Source organism: Pomacea canaliculata, linkage group LG8, assembly GCF_003073045.1.
Source record: "Pomacea canaliculata isolate SZHN2017 linkage group LG8, ASM307304v1, whole genome shotgun sequence".
In the NCBI taxonomy this organism is placed as follows: Eukaryota; Metazoa; Mollusca; class Gastropoda; order Architaenioglossa; family Ampullariidae; genus Pomacea; species Pomacea canaliculata.
Window position 1 is genome coordinate 21,062,253 of NC_037597.1, and position 19,655 is coordinate 21,081,907.

The 19,655-nt window shown below is 36.9% G+C and overlaps 1 protein-coding gene and 1 non-coding gene across 2 annotated transcripts in view; one reads left to right on the top strand and one right to left on the bottom strand.

The window, feature by feature from the left end:
• Positions 1-17,678, bottom strand: part of LOC112570502 (eIF-2-alpha kinase GCN2-like) — a 32,984-nt gene extending 15,306 nt beyond the window's left edge. The window contains exons 1-26 of the mRNA XM_025248941.1: positions 17,417-17,678; positions 16,390-16,508; positions 16,093-16,195; positions 15,640-15,813; positions 15,306-15,389; positions 14,563-14,735; positions 13,981-14,117; positions 13,605-13,777; positions 13,153-13,263; positions 12,069-12,221; positions 11,627-11,691; positions 10,925-11,036; positions 10,530-10,630; positions 9,418-9,551; positions 8,645-8,784; positions 8,155-8,288; positions 7,563-7,889; positions 6,869-6,950; positions 6,580-6,672; positions 6,144-6,266; positions 5,627-5,728; positions 4,220-4,390; positions 3,756-3,908; positions 2,738-2,971; positions 2,392-2,589; positions 1,777-1,995 (exon numbers count right to left, since the gene is read on the bottom strand). Coding sequence (XP_025104726.1) covers positions 1,777-1,995; positions 2,392-2,589; positions 2,738-2,971; positions 3,756-3,908; positions 4,220-4,390; positions 5,627-5,728; positions 6,144-6,266; positions 6,580-6,672; positions 6,869-6,950; positions 7,563-7,889; positions 8,155-8,288; positions 8,645-8,784; positions 9,418-9,551; positions 10,530-10,630; positions 10,925-11,036; positions 11,627-11,691; positions 12,069-12,221; positions 13,153-13,263; positions 13,605-13,777; positions 13,981-14,117; positions 14,563-14,735; positions 15,306-15,389; positions 15,640-15,813; positions 16,093-16,195; positions 16,390-16,508; positions 17,417-17,527 — 3,726 coding nt within the window. The 5' untranslated portion in view covers positions 17,528-17,678. The remainder of the gene's footprint in view (positions 1-1,776; positions 1,996-2,391; positions 2,590-2,737; positions 2,972-3,755; positions 3,909-4,219; positions 4,391-5,626; positions 5,729-6,143; positions 6,267-6,579; positions 6,673-6,868; positions 6,951-7,562; positions 7,890-8,154; positions 8,289-8,644; positions 8,785-9,417; positions 9,552-10,529; positions 10,631-10,924; positions 11,037-11,626; positions 11,692-12,068; positions 12,222-13,152; positions 13,264-13,604; positions 13,778-13,980; positions 14,118-14,562; positions 14,736-15,305; positions 15,390-15,639; positions 15,814-16,092; positions 16,196-16,389; positions 16,509-17,416) is intronic.
• Positions 17,679-18,885: 1,207 nt separating this feature from the next.
• Positions 18,886-19,078, top strand: LOC112571372. Its single transcript, XR_003100802.1, has one exon. It is a non-coding gene; the product is annotated as a U2 spliceosomal RNA (small nuclear RNA).
• Positions 19,079-19,655: the final 577 nt, after the last annotated feature.

Genomic DNA, 19,655 nt, shown 5'->3' on the forward strand with positions numbered 1-19,655 from the left:
ATTGTAATATAATATTTCATTAGTTAACCCTTTATTTTTGTATATATGACCCGCCACCATGAAATGAGTCCTAACTTGCACACAGCAGTTTGGTAGCAGAAGCTTGGAAAGGTGATTTTGGTGAACTTTGTGTAGTTTCACATTTTTTTGTGAAAATAAATGTCTTGGTCATTAAACAGTGAAATACACTAGGTGTTAAAATAGAAGTGAGAAATGGTCTTAAAATATATTTTAATTGAGGTACCCCCACAGCAATAAGTTTCAATTTTGGCAAATGATGAAATTAAAATGTTGTTTGGTACCACATCTGTCATATAGTACTATAATTTACCAGAGAGCCTGGAGTCTGTATTTTCAATCTCTGTAATTAGTAACTCACGAATTAATTAATCATAAGCTCTGTCTTCAAAAATTTATGAGGATGTAAATCTGGTCATTGATCCCAACGCTATCCAATGGGATAATCGAATACTGACTTGTCCTTGGTAACGAGAAGAAACATGCAGAGCAATTGGCTGTTGGTGAGGCAACTCGTTGCTTCCACGAGTCTTTCTTCACACTTTCAAAGTGCTGCATAAAGCGATAGAATGGCAAAAAAGCATCTTACTGATAAAGAATTATCAGCTTTACTTAATTCTGATCAATCTTCGACTCTTTAATATTCAGACTAGTAAAAAACTGGGAAGATAAATTACAGAATATTTTGGGAAAGATGGTACTGTAGATGATTTAGCAAGCAACTTTACTGAATCTGGGTGTGAGGGAAACACTTTTTCAGAGAACAGTGATTATTCTGACAAAAATGTATCATTCGCTTAATTCACCTTTACGAGAAGGGGGACATAAATGTTTTGAGTATTGTTATATTTTTCTGTCATTGTGCATGTTGATTGGAATGCAGTAACACTTTTCTTTCACTGCTGATTTTTTTTTTTTACTAACAGGTTAAGGTACTAAAAACTTACAAATTTTCAATGCTCTGCATATTTTTTGTGATTTGAAATGATGTAGCTTTATATTTTTTTCATCCTGATGTGAATGTAGAAGGAAAACCCATGTGTGTTGGCTGAAAAACATGTGTTGTGTGTATTTATTCCTTGTTATTCCTTGAGGAGCATAGGGCCGCAGCAACACCTCACCAGCAGACCAGGTTTTGGACCTGCTTTTCTCAAAATGACTGATACTATACTTGCATATTTCAAACCTGTATAACTCAATAAATTTTGGGACTCAAAGGACAATCAAAAGAAAGCTCAAAACCTGTAGATTTTAATTATAAAAAAAATTTTTAACTTCATTTTTGACTCATTTTGTGGTGGCGGGTCCAATATATTTTGTAAACAAACATTTTAAATTTCTGCCCTGTAACCTACTTTTACGACAGATGCTCTCCGTTCTATACAGTTGCCATCTTTCATTTGAATTTAATACAAGAAAATAAAAACTTTATTTCTTGAAAATCACATCACTTAAATGTTTAATAAATGCTCTTTAAAACGGTGTGTCAACTATAGTTGTCTTTATTGTAGGATAATAGATGTCAATATTGAAATACATCATATTTGTGCCAACACTACTGTTCTAAATAATGTTAAATCATGTTGCTTCTCATCTGCACTGAATGAGTTAAGAACTGCCCCAGATCTTAATTTTTTTTGTTTGTTTCAAGACCGCTACAGAAAGAGTTTTAAAAAGAAAGCATACTACTTAAAGCCCCTCAAGAGATGACAAGAAAACAGCACTAAAGATAAGCAAAGAAAAAGTTCAACCACTAACTTGCAAGCTGGGGAATTCTTTGATGACTTCCTCAACCAGGGCCAATACTTCTGCATCAGGTGCAGTGCAGGAGTGGGTTTGAGTGACTATGTCAAAGGCACACTCCATCAGTTCTCTGGGATGTAAGCCAAAAACCTTCTTTTGTCTGTAGACACGTTCCACACTGTAGCGCTTCAAGCTACTGATGTGGTTGTGGGCCACAAACCGCGCAAATGGAATCTAAACATTAAAAATGTACTCCTAAGCAGCATTCTGAGGAAAAATTACATTTTTTAAATGTATGGCTTTAGTTTGGGAACTAGTCTGTGTTTTCAATCTGACTATTAAAATAAGCTGTTGTCATTTTTTTTAAAAATTTCTTCTGTTACTAAAAAAATTCCTCTGATTCAATATTTTAAGTAACCAATTAAATTCTGTATTCTACCTTCAATACAATTTAGGCTAGATTGAATCATATCTGATTATAATGATAGATATTTAAAATCTCACAAGATTAAAATTATCCAAATTAATTTAAGTTCTTTAAAGCTAAGAACTTTAAAAAAAGAAAGTTTCCAGAAGACACACATTCTTGGTATTTTGAAAGGGCGCTTTGAAGCAGATCTATAAACTTACCCTCAGATCATATGGTAACATGACGATGCCCCCATTATTGTCCAAAAAACAAGGAAGCTGTGCCTCTGGTGAGTAGCATGGTGGGCAGGGCATCAAGAGAGGGGTGTTAAGCTTGACAGCACCGTGGCGCTGAAATAAGTGCTTTAAACGTTCCATAGCCACACCTTGTTGCAGAATTGTTTTGACATTGACCACACTCTGCACACAGAAACAAAACAAGCTTTATCGTCAAACTTTATTTCAAAGGAAAATCACAAAATAAATACCTGTACCTAAAATCAAGAAACTAAACAATGTACACACACAGACACACAAATAACCAAACTTCCCCAGCAGATCCTCTTACCTTGTGATCCATGTTGAAGGTGAAATCGGTAACATTGCTGACCTGCTGAGAGAAAAGGGCGGACATAATGCGTCTATAGCTGGATGACTGGGGGTTGGCAATTGTTGACTGAAGAATTTCATTCAGTTCTGCTTCTTCCATCTGTGGCGGTGGAAGCAAAGTTGATTGCAGCAGCTCCTTGGAACTTGGACGCTTACTGGGATCATGGTTCAGCAACCAGCGAATAATGGCTGCCTGGCATTGATAAATAATACAATAATCTTCCTTTAAAATGACATTTCATGTGCTCAGCTTAGATATTTCTATTCCAAATGAAAAAACCAGAGAAAACAAAAAGTTATATTTTTATTTTGATATTGTCCTATGTTTTTCTGTTGAGTGCTTCAGGTTTAGGCACAAGTAGTCTCCTAACCTTTCAGTCACTGGGGAGTGAGGTGTTAAGAAAGTACACTTTTCTCAGGGTCAGCTTTTTGTAAGAGTGGTGCCCATCTTTTTTCCTAGCTGCCTCATCTTACACAACCCTTTAATGAGTCAGGTACACATTAGCTGATAGCTGAGTGTGCTGCATCAACTGGATATTGAATTGGCACAATTGTCCTGACTTACAATGCCAGTGTTCTAACCACTTGTTTATCCACTTTCTGCTTCAGGTTTGTGCTTAGCTGCATCTATATATTGTTGTTTTATTCTTTACATAAAGCAATAATAAAGCTATACATTACAAAATACTTTTCTCCTTTTATGGATTGTAAAATGTGACAATGTAAACTCCTATTTAAAATAAACATGCATGACGATAAAGAGATACTGTCCTAGTACACATTTATGACACTCCTTTCTGCATTTAACTAACTTTTTTGTCCCATGCAAAAAAGATGCAATTATATAATCTAAATTTTTTTAAATGATGGAATACAAAGATTTAGGAAAGTAGAAATGAAGAAATAAACCTGAATTGTTCTTGTGTTAGATCCACAATGCAAAGAAACCTCAACTAAAAAATGACAAGTTGCCAGACCTGGTTCCTTAGCCCTAACTCATCAAAATCCTCAGGAAAGATGATATCTGGCTGTCGCAGACTGGTCAGAACTTTGACTCGCTCCATCCCAGTGGGCAACAGCTTGTACACCATCTCAAAGAAGATGATGCCCAGGCTGTATATGTCCACTTTCTGAAATTACAGCAAGTTCCATTGCAAACCATCTCAAAGACAATGATATAATAATAATAAATGCAAAATTTGTAAAGCACGTACTCACATTCCTAAGGAGTATGCTCTTAAGAACAAGAACGAAACATAGACAGCATACGAGGGACAGGAAAACAAACAAGTAACATATAAACTATAAAAGAACAAACAACCGTACTAAACAAAGAATAAAATCAAATTCAGAAAACACAAAGAGAACCAAGTAACAAGAACAAGAGGATGGATAAGATATATGAAGCAAAGTGTTACAGGTGACATCGCAAAGAACATACCTGGGTGTAATGAAGCTTGCTGCCACCAGTCATCATCTCGGGGCTGACATAGAGAGCCGTTCCTACTTTTCCAGTGAGGTTTCCATCACCACTGCCTGAGCGTGACGAACTCATGAGGGTGTCCAGATATACAGGAGGTGGTAAAGCTGAATCCAGTATGCTTGTTTGTTGCTGTTTGGCACAGAATTTTTTTATTTGATTTATCACACAAATGTTATGACTTGAGGCCGTCAAGCACTTTAGAGGGACGGTCTAACTCTGTATGCTTCATATGCTTCTGTATGCTATAAGTCTTACTTGCTTTACACAGTATGGAAAACATTCAGAAAATTTTGAAGCTTTAAGAGAAAAAAAGACCCCCCCTGTTGGACCACCACCTGGCCATGGTCAGAAGGCTTGCACTTTTCGACTATTAGAACTTTACAGACAACAGCACTAGTTCTTGGCAGGGTTACCAATGTCACACAGATCAAAGGGTAGAGATCAGACTAAGAGTGGTCCACTGGTCCTCCAGGGGTTTGGGCCATGGACTAATAATTCATTCCTGTAAAAAAATACAGTTACTGAAGATAGAGACAGCCCATCAAACAGTGACAGTGAAGAGGCAGACCAGGCAATTGACGTTATGATGCCTGGGGACATTCCCAACCTGACAGCCAACCTCTTACCCAAAAATCTCATTACTATTTGATGCTGGAATGTGAGAATACTGAACCAAACAGGAAAGTTAGCATAGACTTTCAAAGAAATGCATCTACACTGACTTGATCTTCTCTTTGACAATATTTTGTGGTCTGGAAGGAATGACAATCAACACAGAGAAGGGGTTGCCAATGATTATCCCAAAACAATACAAGAACTCCCTATTAGAATGGAAGCCATCAGCAAATGCCTGATGTATACTAGGCACAGCTCCAGATTCATCAAGCTTTCCATCCTGCTATGCACCCACAGATGAGGAAGAGGACGAAAGAAGATTTCTACAACAGCATACAGGCAGCAATGGAAAACATCACAAACCATGATGTTATAATAGTATAGGAGACCTCAATGCTAGAGTATGCAGCAAGAATGAAAGAACAAAGATCCATGGGAAAGGAAGGTATAGGGTATGTAACTGACGATGGCAGCAGACCATGTGATTTTTGCAACGAAAATGATCTTGTAATTGGAGGACAAAAAAGATGAAGCATACATAGTTAAAAGTTCCCCTCTAGAGTGTTTGACTCTACCTCAGCTACTTCCAGCAGGCAGTGGTTATTGAAACATATTCATGAAGTCTTCCCTGCACTAAGCCCTGGTGCAGACCAGATAATTGTGTGAATAGCTGATTGCCGACAAGAGAGAAAGAGTGTGTGTGTTTATGCATTAAAAGTCTATCACCTTTGTGTGGAAAAGATAACTCACCTTGACAATATCTGTCGTTGCAAGACCAAAGTCTCCAATTTTCACGTGGTCATTTGAGTCTAAGAAGATGTTAACTGGCTTCAGATCTCGATGAATCATGCTCTTATAAGTGAAACACCCAAAATATCAAGATTCAGAAAACCCTTCAAATAAGCAAACAACATCCATATGCAAAAAAATAATTGTTACACTTTTTCATACACATAATCTTTTGTATTTAACGAGCAGAGATGTATATACATTTTTATTCTTTGAAAAGCCTATAAAATTAAGTGCACATTTTTCATGTAAACACCATAAAAAGAAATAACAAAATCAGCATCTTTCAACATCCCTTAAATAACATTTTTATGATGATAGCCATTTAAAGAAAAGTCCCCCCCCCAAAAAAAAATTATTGTTGAAACCATGATTCTGTAATTTTCAAAAAATCAACGTATTAGTCAATGTGGTACCCTAGCAGAATAACAACTTTTTTTTTAATTCACTGGTTGATCGTGTAATGTTGCTTGAATACCTGCTCATGGATGTAAAGAAGCCCTTCAATGATCTCACGGAAAAGACGCCACACTCGATCCATATCCTGTGACAAGCCTGCATCAATGCAGTTCCTCAGTGTGCTTTTCTCACAGTATTCCATCTGTGGCAAGAACAATTAACTGATGTCCAATAAAACACAAAGGTCCTACTTGAAGAGAGGATAACTAAGTTAGCATCTTGAAACATATGCTGCATTTAATTTTGACAGAGAAAGAGGTAATTAAGCATCCAGTAGAATGGACACCTGTTATACATGATGTTTCATCTAGAGTGAGGAACAGCTAGTCAAAACAGGACTATGCAGAAAACAAGCTGTTGCTAATTTTATCACAGAACACCTACACAAACTGGCAAACCATACGTTGTTTATCTGAAATGATTTTGCAACAGATCAAATGTTACAGGAAACTCACTTGAATATAGAGATACTGAAGTTTTGGGGTCTCCTCTGGTGCACTCCACAAAGAAGGACTGCTTTCAGACAAAGTCTTCTTAGGGACTTTCGTCTGCAGCACAAACATCTCTTCAAAAGATGCCTCAAATGTTATTCACAATCAGAGCAACAATATCTGCTTTATCAATAGCATGCAAAGCAAAGTTAGCTTGAAAGATGTCTGACAACAAAAGAACAGGACAGAAAAAAAAAACCATCATCATCTATGCATTAAATGTTAGCTACAACAGCCAGACTTATGATCTCACCTTTGCATAATCTTCTATCTGTTCACCGCCATTACTGTCACCTTCATCAAAAAGAACACTCTCTGACTGGTTTAACCGGCCACTAAACAAATGAAAACAATTTTCTTAACATTCTGTCAGTGGCTCTTTCATCTAACTGAAGTACTGCAGTTAAAATGCTGGACACCAACTTGCATTTTCCATTTTGGAATTTGTGAGTTAAATCAGCTTAAAATGTGTTATCAAGAAAATGGATGGTCATAAGTTTGACTAAACATAGACACCATTCTCTCTTCCTTGGATTTTTTTTTTCCTTACAAACTACAACAACGCTGAAAACGTGATGGCTGCTATTTTTAGAACTCATAAACTAAACTCTAAAAGTGCCAAGAGCTCAAGTCATCAGTTATGCCACCGGGAACATCATTAGCTGGTGACCTTGTTCCTTACCCTTCGACACTCTAGAAAGTGTTGGCCTTTTATCTCTGTGAGAGGGCAGTTGTTCACCTGACTAGTGGAGTCTCTTCATGCAGGCACATGCTAGATCACTGTCAGGGAGATAATTTTTTGATGCTAAAGAGCTAGTGTAACCATTTATCACCTATGGTGATGTCATCTAGTGCAGTCAAAGAAGAGACTACAAAGCATTATCAGATAACTAACAATTCTGGCCTTTTGTTTCAAGATGGCTACAAGTAATTTGTTATTGCCTTACAAAAAAGAGTTTCCAAAGACACTTCCAAAATCATCATCGGAATCAGATGCCGAGTCTTCTGGTATAGCAGCAACATCAAACGATCTCTGGATGCTCCATTCAGAGCTGTCACCAGCCATCTGTGGGGCAAATTTCTCAATGTCATTAAACATGTCCAGCTCATTCTTTGGGCTTATTTTAGGAAGAAGAGGATGTACAGGTGGTTTGTTCTGCTGCTGATGCTGCTGCGAGGATGGTGAAGGAGAAAGTTTTGAAGATGGCGTAATGCTGGAGGAGGAGTCTGAGCAGGCTGGGTCATCACTCAGCTCAATCCAAGAATTGTAGTATCTGAAAACAGTTGTAAACATGGTGGGATAAGCATGGAGGACAGCGACAATGACAATTGGGATATGTAGGACTAGCTTTTGTTGTTTATTTGTTAGATGGTTAATGGCTTTCCATGTTTTCTGAATTATTTTTTAATCCCCACCCACTTATAAAGGAAATGTTGCTTTTGAAAAATTTTTAAATCTCATCAAAGACCAGAAAAGATTTAAAAACAATTTTACAAGCATTTCACTTCATCAAACAACAAAGCACTAAATAACAGTACCTAACAATATTTTCATGATTAAGTCGAGACAGGAGTTTGACCTCCCTGGTGATTTTCTTGTTGAGATGCTGGCTACGTGGGTTTAGTGCAATCCTCTTGATTGCATAAAGCCTTCCATCAAGCTTGTTCCTGACCTAACAATCAGAAAGACGTTTGGTTTATTACTTTTCCTTAGACTGGATCTTGAAAGCCATAAAAGATGTAGTTACAACTACAAATTTACCTTGCCAGTTACAATTTTAGAGGATTAAAAAAAAAATCACCATTGGAGACTATTAAAAGTTATGAGAAAAAGATTAATCTTAACTTTTTTGGAAACATTAGTTACAAAAATAATTGAAAGTGTGATGCAGTGAGACTGGTTAACAAATCTCTAAGAAAGCTTTTGGAATGCTTTTGAACAAAGCTTCCACAAAACATACAAATTCTTCAAGCAAAAATGTGAACAGTGAATGTATTTTTTTAATATAAAAAAGCCTGAAGTAAATACCTTTAAAACATCTCCAAATCCCCCCTTCCCAAGTGAACGAAGGACTTCAAACTCTGTGGTTAACCGTGACTGGCCACTGGCTTCCAATGATGTCACATATGGAAGGCTTGCTTCATCATCACTCTCATCCCTTTGTTCGTCTGTAAAGGAGTGAACCTACTTAACAATGTGCTCCAGTTTTAATCACATATTACTAAAAACAAAGACTAGTTTTTACGCACAGATGACTAAAGTAATCAGTCTACCTTGCACACTCTTGCATAAATGTGTGCGTGTGAGAGAGATAAAAACCAAGAGTTTGAGGAGAGGTTTGCTATCTCAAATCACATATCTCTTCTCGAATTTAAATTCATCTTTTCCCCACTCACAGTCTACCAGTCTTTTCCTGAACCCCTGTAAAGCCTCGTGAGTAGATTTTTCTATTTTTTTATACCTGTTGACATGTCTCTAGCCAGTTTTTTGCTGATGTGTTTTGGTTTGTGTCTGTATGTTTGTTATATACATTTTATATCTGTTTGCATGTGTGTTTTTTTAAAAAAACTGTATCCAGAAATATTTTTAAAGTGCACCTAGTCTGCTGTACAGTGGAGAAATGCTCTATATAAATCTGCATTGTTGTTATATATTTGTGCCCTTTGGTTTTAGGAGCAGTGTAGTCTTTTATGTACAGCACATTCAGCTTGCCTCCACATGGGGAAATGCACTTTGCAAATTCCAATATTATTATCTTCTTCTCTAAGGAAGACTTCAAAAATATATCCAAAAAAGCATACCTTCTTGTGTCTTAGCAGACGACTTTGCTGAAGAAGTAGCTGGTATTGGCACCACATGAATAGGTTCTTTTAAAAAAGTGTGGTCTAACAGCTGAGATGCAGACCACCTGAGATGGTCATCTTTCAGCAAGCATCTGAAGACAACACAGACATTCTCATCCAGTACATTGCCCCTACGGTAGGGACCTTATATGTTTTATGTGAGCAAAATCAACCATAAGGAAACCTCATCATCAACAGCACAAATAATCAAAGTTCACAAGGTTAGGTATATAAAGGATTGGAAACAACTCTTTAGAAATCACAAGTTTTATGACAAATAGGTTTAAAATAAACAGTGAAAAATCAGGTTGAACAAACACAATAACAAAAGGGGAGGGGGAAATTGGGCACGTGCACAGAATAGTAGTTTCAAGCTATTGATCTAGATTTATTCCACACTTCCTGATTTAAATAATACAGTAATTAAAGACATGACTGTATGTACACAAGTGTGCATTTGAACTGTGTGCATGTAGCCTTAGATCACAAATGTGTGGGCCTGACAGGAAAGTCAGAAACAAAAGATAAAAGTGATACTTTTACTTTCCTGTTTGACTATCTTTTGACCTAATGCAATTTTTGAGATTTTCTCAGCCATGTATAAGTTATTTTCATCAGAAACATCAAATATATTTTCTCACATAAATTATTCCCTCTAAAAGTCACAGACTTTCAAAGGCATGGAGTACACACAACCTCTGAGGTAGAGATCATGCAGATTCAATCTATCTATTCCTCTTCGTGCATGAGGTTGCACATAAGGCCTCAACCAGGTCCGCCACCGATGTCGATCGGCTCAAACCCACTCCAGGTGACCCCATGTCCAGTCCAGCCCTTTCCTTTCATCTCCCTTTCCACAGTTGGTCATACAGATTATTGTAGGGTAAATACCTTAGAACTTTTTTTTTTGCAGATACTTCAAATCACCATCTTAAATTTTAAACAGACCATAATTTCAAATCCTGACCTGCTCATTTCCTCTTAAAAATGATATATAATTTCTATGCAAAACGTATGTACATATTTTCCCCAGGAGAAAATAATCTACAAGTAGTGGCTATTCTTCTTACTTTGTCAAGAAGTCCATAAGCTGGGGAGGGAGATGTGTAGGTATCACTGGTACTGTCTCTGTGACAGGCTCCCCAAGTGCTAAAGCTAAAACAGTGACCCCCTGAAACAACAGATATTGTCTTACAAAATATGAAGTCATATTCTTGTGATAAAATCAGAAAACACAGGAAGATGCAAAAAGACAAACTGAAAATGAATTAACTGTTCAGTTAATTAAAACAGAATGCAGCATAAATGAATGGTCTCTGAATCACATCTTCATTCAGCTCATTTCCCACTTTCTTTCCTTTTTTTTTATCACTGCCATTTCCAGCAGCCAGACTTCTCACACCCTGATACTTCCTTACCAGCTGTTAGACTTCTCACAACATGACACTTCCTTCCTCTTCCTTACCATCTGATATATATCTCCTTTCATTCCCCCACGTCCAATGGTTGGTGGCATGGTACTAGAAAAACGAACACCTGGGCGGGCAGCTTCCACACTGTGATACAACTCGCTTAACCTATAGATTAAAAAATAAATAAAATAAATAATCATGCAAAGCATAAAATGAAAGAAGAAAAAATATATGTGGCCATATCTGTCTAGGGAATGCAAGATCCATTCACTTGTTTTAGATCTTAGTCCTAATAAATGAGATCTTTATTCACACATTTAACTCTTGAGCTTCTTAAAGCCAAAGTTATGGTAACTAAAGTATCAAAGAATTGTAAAATGGATCATGCAGCATGTGCTAATTTGGATTTAATGCCAGATTTTAGGAGTTCAAGATGAAGCATGGGAGAAGAGAATGCAGATCAAAAGATCTAAACATCTAAATTTTGCAAAGAGAAAAATATACACACCTAAAGATGAAAAAAGGGAGATACCCAACAAAAGAAAGGACATTTCTGCCCCATTTTTCTGAGAAATGCAACGTATTCACCTTTGAAGTTTTAGACTTTAGCTCCACTAACTAGTGCTCTCTCTTAAATCCTTCATGAGTCTGCAAGAACTATTTTTTTTTTTTTGCCCAGCATCTTGGCACACCATGTATCATTGCTTAGATCTTTGCTGTAAAATGTAATTTACCTTCACGACACCTTAACTTACCTCTTCTCAATGCCAAAGTCAGCAAGTCGCACAGTGCCTGTATTATCCACAAAAATGCTGGATGCCTGAAAATAAATAACTTATAACTGTTATTTTTCTGAAAAAATAAATTTTTTATATTCAAATAAAAATAAAATGTGGTACCAGAATGTGACACTACAGGCTCACTTTATGAAAAAGATCTATTGGTATTGATCCCTGTAGATAAGCAGTTACATTAACTTACTCTGTAAGTTTTCACAATAAAACGTTACAATGCACATCTGTACAGAAGCATCCACACATAGAAAATGCATGGTTACAAGCAAATGTCCTCCACTAAAAAAAATATAAAACAAAACAACAACAAAAAAAAACACAAAAAAGAAACAACCCTAAAGAAACCAAAGTCTTGGCAAAAAACATGTGAAAAATGATTTACACTTTTACAGCTGATGCTTACTCGGAAGTGCTTGTGTACCACAGTTTTGCTGTGAAGATACTGAAGACCCTGTAGTATGCCTTCTGTGTAAGAACGAAGGAGCTCAAGGGGAAGGTTCTGTTTTCGGCGCAAATATACTGCCAAACTGCTTCCACTGCAGTATTCCGTCAATATCTGAATACACAGCCCAAGCTTATGTTCTGTAGCCACAGCCTATTATAATCTTAATCTGGACATATTTAGTCTGTACATAGATCTTTAAGAAACCCTTTGGTAACACAATTTTTCAGCCGGTCACAATTATCACATTTTGTGTTGTTGCATAATTTATGTCCATACTTTTGCAAACTTAATTATGAAATCTTGCCTACGCACAGTTCTAATAAACTTCCAAGTATTATATTTATAAAATACAGTCAAAGTCCACAGTTTCCAAATATTCAGCAAAAATAAAAAAGCTTATATTAGTTTGGCCATCAAGTGATCATAGAAAAAATTTTACATTCTATGTATTGGACCCTGTTCAAACATAGGTCAGTTCTGAATGCTTCAAATGACAGCTATAAAAAATACCCAATTTCTTCATCAGTTTCCTGAATCTTACTAGGGATTGGTTCTCCCATATTATCTTTTTTTGTATTATTTTCTTGAAACTTCGGTAAACACAATTATTGCTTAGATCTTTGCTATCTCCATCTTCGCATTCAGCTTCAGTCTGTTTGGATTGTGATTTCATCTTCCCCTCAACCTAGGAGGAGAAATGTACTATAAAAGTGCATCTTTATCATCATCGCCATCATCTTTAAGGTACACTCATGGATGAAAATGAAGACATGAATGTTGATAAAGTGATACCTGCAAAAACACTTAAGCCTGCAAAAATCGATAAAACTTGAACAATCTAGTCAGGACACCTCATCAAATAAAGATATAAACCTAAAATTATTTTCACAACTACTCCATGCATACCTATTGGAGAAAACCCTGTCATGCAGGCAGTAGACAATGTTATTGCTCAATCATTTATGTCTGTTAGCAGATGGACAAAGTACTTGTTATAAATAAGCCTCCAATTCCTCTACAACTCAGCAAGAAGGATACTTACATGAACAACGATCCTTCCTGGTTCTCTTTGGTGTCGGAAGGCTAAATAATTCACAATGTTGGCATGATGAAGACGAGTTAGTGTAGACAGTTCTTGTTCAACGCTCTGGACCTTTTTTAAGATAACAAACCCCGACCCAAATTCACAAATAGTTAAGAAAAGTACCTAAGAAAATCTTCACGCACAGAATTCTGCTTTAAATGGTAATACAAAATGCATTAATGCACCACAGTTTGAAACACTTCTGTAAAATAATTCTCTCCCTTTCTCTTTGTCCTAGACATCTACACATCAAGCAGGCTCTGCTTTTCTTCCTCTGCTTTCTTTCTCTTGTGAGCATTTTTGCGCATGCACACAAACAAGCATTCTCTCCCTCATCCTATTTCCGTACACAAGTTAAATTTTGTGGTACATCCTCAACCCTTTGAAAAGCCAAATGCTGGATACCTCACCTGTTTGAGGTAAGTAGCTCCTTCCTTGTCATCCTTTTCATCCATTTGTGTTGCTTTTGTATGTGCCTTCTTGCCTATGTGGCGCCACTTTAGTACCCATTCTGTGACTGCCACCAGCTCCCCTGTGGTGATGTCTAGCCCAGCATAGACAGTACTACCTGTACTGCTCTGACCTGAGATGATAATGAAGGTGTACCACTTTCTTCTTTAATTGAAGTTTGTTGTGTCAAAAGAAATCAAATTTGATAAAAGCTTGTCAGCGATATTTATCACACTCTGATGTGTTTTTTTAATTGTCATTAATTTTGAGTCCTTTGTTACAGCCAGCCACCAGCCTTTTCAACTGTTGCACTACAGTCATTTCAACAAAACTAACCTAAGCACTTCCCCCGTTGTACAGTGCGCTCCAAACGTGTGTTAAAAGCCAGTACTGTAACACCTGTGCTGCCATGCTCCTTACATCTGACTTCATCCCCTTCTGACTCAGAATCACGATGGGGTGTGCTGGTGCGTCTGTCAGACATACATACATATGCACATGCACACAGAGGCAATCCAACACACACAGAGATCTATAACACATATAGTCCGAGCATAAAGTTTGAGTATGCAGTATGAAGTCTACATGACAAATGCCCCAGACATACTTCTACTTGTACACCTATACAATACTACTTAGACATTTATTTTTTTGTTTGCAGACAAAGAAATAAGCAGCCACGAACATAACTGCTGCTGTCTGAAAAGAATGTTGCACGGAAGGATACCATAAACAAACTGCCACCAAAAAACCCTCAAAAATTAAATACATTATACACATACTCCGTCTTTCTCCCTCCTTACCCTTCTTTATAAAAACAAAATTTTTACAAAAGTAAGGTTCTTTTCCCAGAATTATGAAAAGTACTTATTGCAGTCTGACTAAACATGAAGCACTTAATTCATCTTAAGGCCTGACCTCTGCCGACGACCTAAAGTGATTGTTGTTGCAGTGACCAAAGTAGTTGCTGGGATTGGGGTGATGCCTGGAGAGGGACCCACAGGACTGCTCATGGAGCGCGTGGCGTGAGACGAATCTGCCACCAGGAAGGTTTGGTGGGGTGACCCAACTGTAGGCTCTGCTTCATCCCTCTGTCACAGTAAGAGCAAAACTGAATAGAAGACATGGTGCAAGGTGTATTTCCATCTAATAATTGAAAAGTGAGCTGATCTGACTGGAAAATCTTCTAATTTTATATTTTTTTTAAATTCTGCTATTGCTCGATCATGGTTTCTGTTAACAAACAAATCTTTGGCGCAACAGAGCAAAATATTTTCTTAAAAAATTTGTACTATTGTTAAAAGAGACTTTCCTCTCTTAAAAGGATACCTGTAAATTACTGTTGTCGTTTTATGAATGTTTTACGTGTGAAAATCAAACCATGAAATTTGATGAAGACCTGCATTTGACATAAAAGGAAGAATTCCAGATGGTCAAAGGTATCAAATAATGAACTAAAATTTAAACATAGGAAAAAGATAATCCAATCCTGATGATTTCTTAACAGGTTTATTACAAAAATCATCAAAAAAGTCTTTAGTGGAACAAGGTAAAATATAAAGGATAAAAATCATAATAATCCTGCTTGTTATTAGATATCATGTAGGGTAATAAAAGTCCAGACCGTGTGTGTTAAATGTCTGTTCAAAAACAGTAATTACCTGTCTGTTTCCATCCCATTTTTTCTTGGATTCATTTCTCAGTGCTTCTTGCCTTCGTTGAATTTCATCTTCAATCAGCTGTCGCTGAAAATACATAATGTCGTTTTCACCCTTTTAAATGGAAATCAAGTTGTATTCTTCAATCGATAGAAATAAAAGATTAGAATACAGGATCTCCTTGGAATAATAGTTTTGGTGCAATACATTTAAGATAATAATGGATATGGTTATGATGGGTATGTATATATATAAGTTTTGGGGTAGATTTAATGACAGAAATGATTTGCTACCATCTGGAATCCCTTGGAAAGGTCTTAAGATACTTGCTGCTTACCTCCTTCTCTTCTTTGCGCCTTAGCAGCTCTAGCTGCTTTTGCTGCTGCTGAGCAAGCTCCTCTTCTTGTCTGCGTTTGTTGCTCATCATCTCATCATAGAAGGATTTGCTGGGTGGTCGGTTGTGGCTGTGCAGGTATTGCTGGACCAACTGCACCAGGTCCAAGATCATCACCTCAAATGATCAATCAATCAATTAGCCAGACAAGTACTTTACTTCAAATGCCATGCATTTTCGTTAGCCACAAAAAATGGTGCAAGTTTCTGCTTCAGTTTATTCATAAAAACAAATAAATTTTTCAGTGTTAACCGAAGAGTCATTTCCCTTATACAAAGCAAACATTAAACTTGACAGTTTAATAACAAAACCAACATTTCAGAAATGCAACACAAAGCACTCCACTCTGCTCATACCAAGTATACACATGCAAAATCAGGATTAAAGAATTCTCACTTCACCAACTCTCTCTGCAGCTAGTTTCTCAAGTTCCACTTTCAATTCAGCCAGTTCAGAGTTAGAGAGACCCCGAGGGTTTTGCAAAGTGATGTTGGGCACCCTGATTGAAAAATTTTTTTAAAAGGGATAAAAACCATAATAATTGTGTGATAATGATTAATTGTAAAATTTACATACTACAATTTGTATTTAAAATCACTGCACCAAAAAAATGGCTGCTGATTGTGTGACCAAACTATCTACTGAAATACAAAGCTCTGCTCTACAATTCAATCAGACCAGTCTTTGTCTTACACATCTGGGTACTGCCATGAGCATTTGATATGCATGTCAACATGGGCATAGGCTTGAGCATCTGGTGTCTGTGACTGTTGGGGTGACAGTTTTAGCAACATCTCCAGAGGACGCTGTACCTGTGAAAAGCAAGTAGTGATTTTTGTGCGACGAAAAAAATCAAAATAAATGAAGCATATAACAGGCCATTAGATTTTCAAAATGACTCCTCCGAGTTCTCTTCAGCCTTTAAATTTTAATCCTTCCTAATGTACCACAAGATAGTAGTATATTTCGGCAGTTAAATTTTTCAACTCTTAGCTCTAAGATTGAACATACATTTAATCTTAATTCTCATGTAGTGGGGGAATTAAAAACATAAAATTAAAAAAATAACTGTTAATATTTCTTTTCAGCAAGCAATAAACTTTTCATTTTCATTGATTGATACAACTGCCAATGAAGGAGGATATTGCATAATAATGTAGACATAGACCTTGCTCCAGTATGAAATGTATGATGTATGAACTGTCATTGTTAATTCCACTGTATAGTCTTACAAAATTAACCAGTGTGAGACATGTACTGCTTGTTTGCAATAAAACCTAAGAGTGACTGAACTAGCTGCAGAAATGAGTGTGATGTTTACAAACAGCAAGATGAAAGACGTGCTTAGGTGTGGGATGATACATAAACAGCTTAAGAAAACGGTGTAATCCTGACCGAGGCAATCAATAACGATGGGGCAACGTATCTTTTCTCTATTGGCTCTATTATAACTTAGATGCTATAAGTTTGCCTTGTAAATTTCACCAAGTCAATCTTGTTTCTAGAATTAGAGAGACAACCTGATATTTCATGGCTTTTCTGTATAACGGAGTCCGAGTATACGATCGAGTAGTCTAGAGACCATGCAAATACGGCCAGATAAGCAAAATGCATTTTACATCTTTGCTGTCCGTTATCCTCAAAGGCTATCGAAACAGGACGATACGTGCGGAATCGTTATGATCGATAACGAATCATTAACTGGTGTGTAGCAACTCACTTTCCAAGCATCTCCGCTTCTCAGATCTTCCACGTCGTCTAGCAATATCGCTTTCAAAACACTCAGTTCGTCTTCTTGACGCTCTAAAAACGCAGTAGCCATGTCTGCCATGCTTGACACTATAGCTTTCCTCTACAAATGTGTTCATTTATATTTTTCAGCCGCCTGCTTAACATCTCTTTCAGCTGATGGTATAGGCGAACCTAGAGAAACCCTGTTCCACGTTAATGCTACTTTTCGTCAACAACAGCAGACTGTTTCCTGCTGCTACACGCTCAGTCCACACTTAGGACTAAGTTATTAAACGATTGGTCAAAATATAAATTTTAAAATATTTTCAGTTAATCTCACAAATATATTAATCCAATTATCGAAACTATTTACACAATTGTTATTTATTATTATGGGCGCTAAGAGGGAAATTTTCAAGTTGCGTATCACGTGATATGCAAATAAAGGTCATAACCCTCATGGAGGAGTAGCAGTCTATGCGTCTAATGTTAGTGTTTACAGCTAATCGTCAATTAATTAGTATTAGAGCATGCAGTATTCGATGAACGAAACAATTATATTTTCAGGAGATGCATTGTTTTGTTAGGCCTGTATGACTTTGGCAACATAAATGTGACATTCATGGTTTTAGTTTTCTAAGCTTAGCAATTATAGCAGCTAGGTTATACGTTCGAGATGCTGTATTTTATGTGGTTTTCATGTCTATTTTATTAGAATACCAAATGTAATGTAGGTGATTTATTTATAGTAATGAAGCGGTAATTAATAATGGGCAAGAAAATTAACCAGGGAACTTCAAGTTGTCGTTTTGCCAAGGCAGTACGTGTGATATATGAGATCAATCCCATAAATAAAACACGTACGGATGAAAAGCAGTAAGTTGGTATATTTTAATTGATGTCATTATAGGGAGTTCATTAATTGTGACCTGAGTAAACTCAGTTTTGCTCTTGTACTTTTTTTCAGTTATAAGTTCAAACTGTTTTAGTTTCAATCAGTGTTAACTTTCCAGATTAATTATTGTTCATAGGCTACGACTTACACAAATGCATAAGCAAAAGCCTAGGACAGTGGAGCGTGTGTGTGTGCATAAATGTTGGGTTTGGGTGAATAAACAAATTTCAAGCTAAGTTATTTCCCATGTACGAAGGCTAGCGAGGAACTCGGGTTGTTTCCCTTTCTCACTTCTTTCCACGTAATCACTCCTCCACCATGGAGAGGTACAGTTTTGCACAGCAGATGTTTACCACTGTAGTTTTAGCGTAGTGTCAAAAGAAGTTAACTATAAAAATACGGTACAAAATTGAAGTTAGCAATTTCAGTCAGAAAAGAAAACAAGGTATTTCAAATATGCGGAAATTTTATAGTAAAAGTAATTTAAATGACATGCTGTGTTACCTAACCTGATTGTTAGTTAAAAGGGCCGAGGATAGTCAGGCATATCGACAAGTTTGTGTATCGCTTCTCGGCCTTTTGGCTAAGATCAAAGTGTAGTATCTGTTCTTATCAGCTTAATATCTGATACGTCCTCCATTGGGGGACTTCGATATTAAACTGATTTTTGAAACATGACGGAGTGTTAGGGGCTTGCTCCACCTCTGTCACGGGTCGGCCTGGTATTGCAGTACCTCCAGGATTGGCCCACTCCCCTCTGGGGAGAATAAATCTCAATGTCAAATTATCACTAGTTAGAAGCATCTTTACAATATGAATACGAGCACGAGACAACGTAATATTTGATTACATCTACATGAACTCAGAGGAGGTAAATTCATATTTCTTCTTCACTCAAAATTCCTATCTACACCAGCAAAGTAACATGGAACCCGACCATAATATTTCTGTTGCTAGAACCTTCGGCACTGTTTAAGAACGAGATGAAGACCTGGCTAACCCGTCAGTCTCCTCTCCAACAACCATCTCCATTTGCTGAGAGACGATGTTGTATCTTACATTATTACTATGAAGGCCTCAAAGTTGTGGCAGCTCATTCTGGCGCTAAGTATCAGGAATTTATTCTTTACAAAAAACCAATTCAATGTCTGAGTTGAAAACGCCTTGTGTATATTTTACTCAGTATGTACATTAATTTTTCTGGCACTTGTTACTTTACATTTTTTTTTTGTGCACCAGAATTTATTCTGCCTATGTAGATAATGCAATGTGTATATATATCTTGCACGTGTCGCCAGCCTCTGTAATTTGCTTTACCCCAGGTGTATATTGT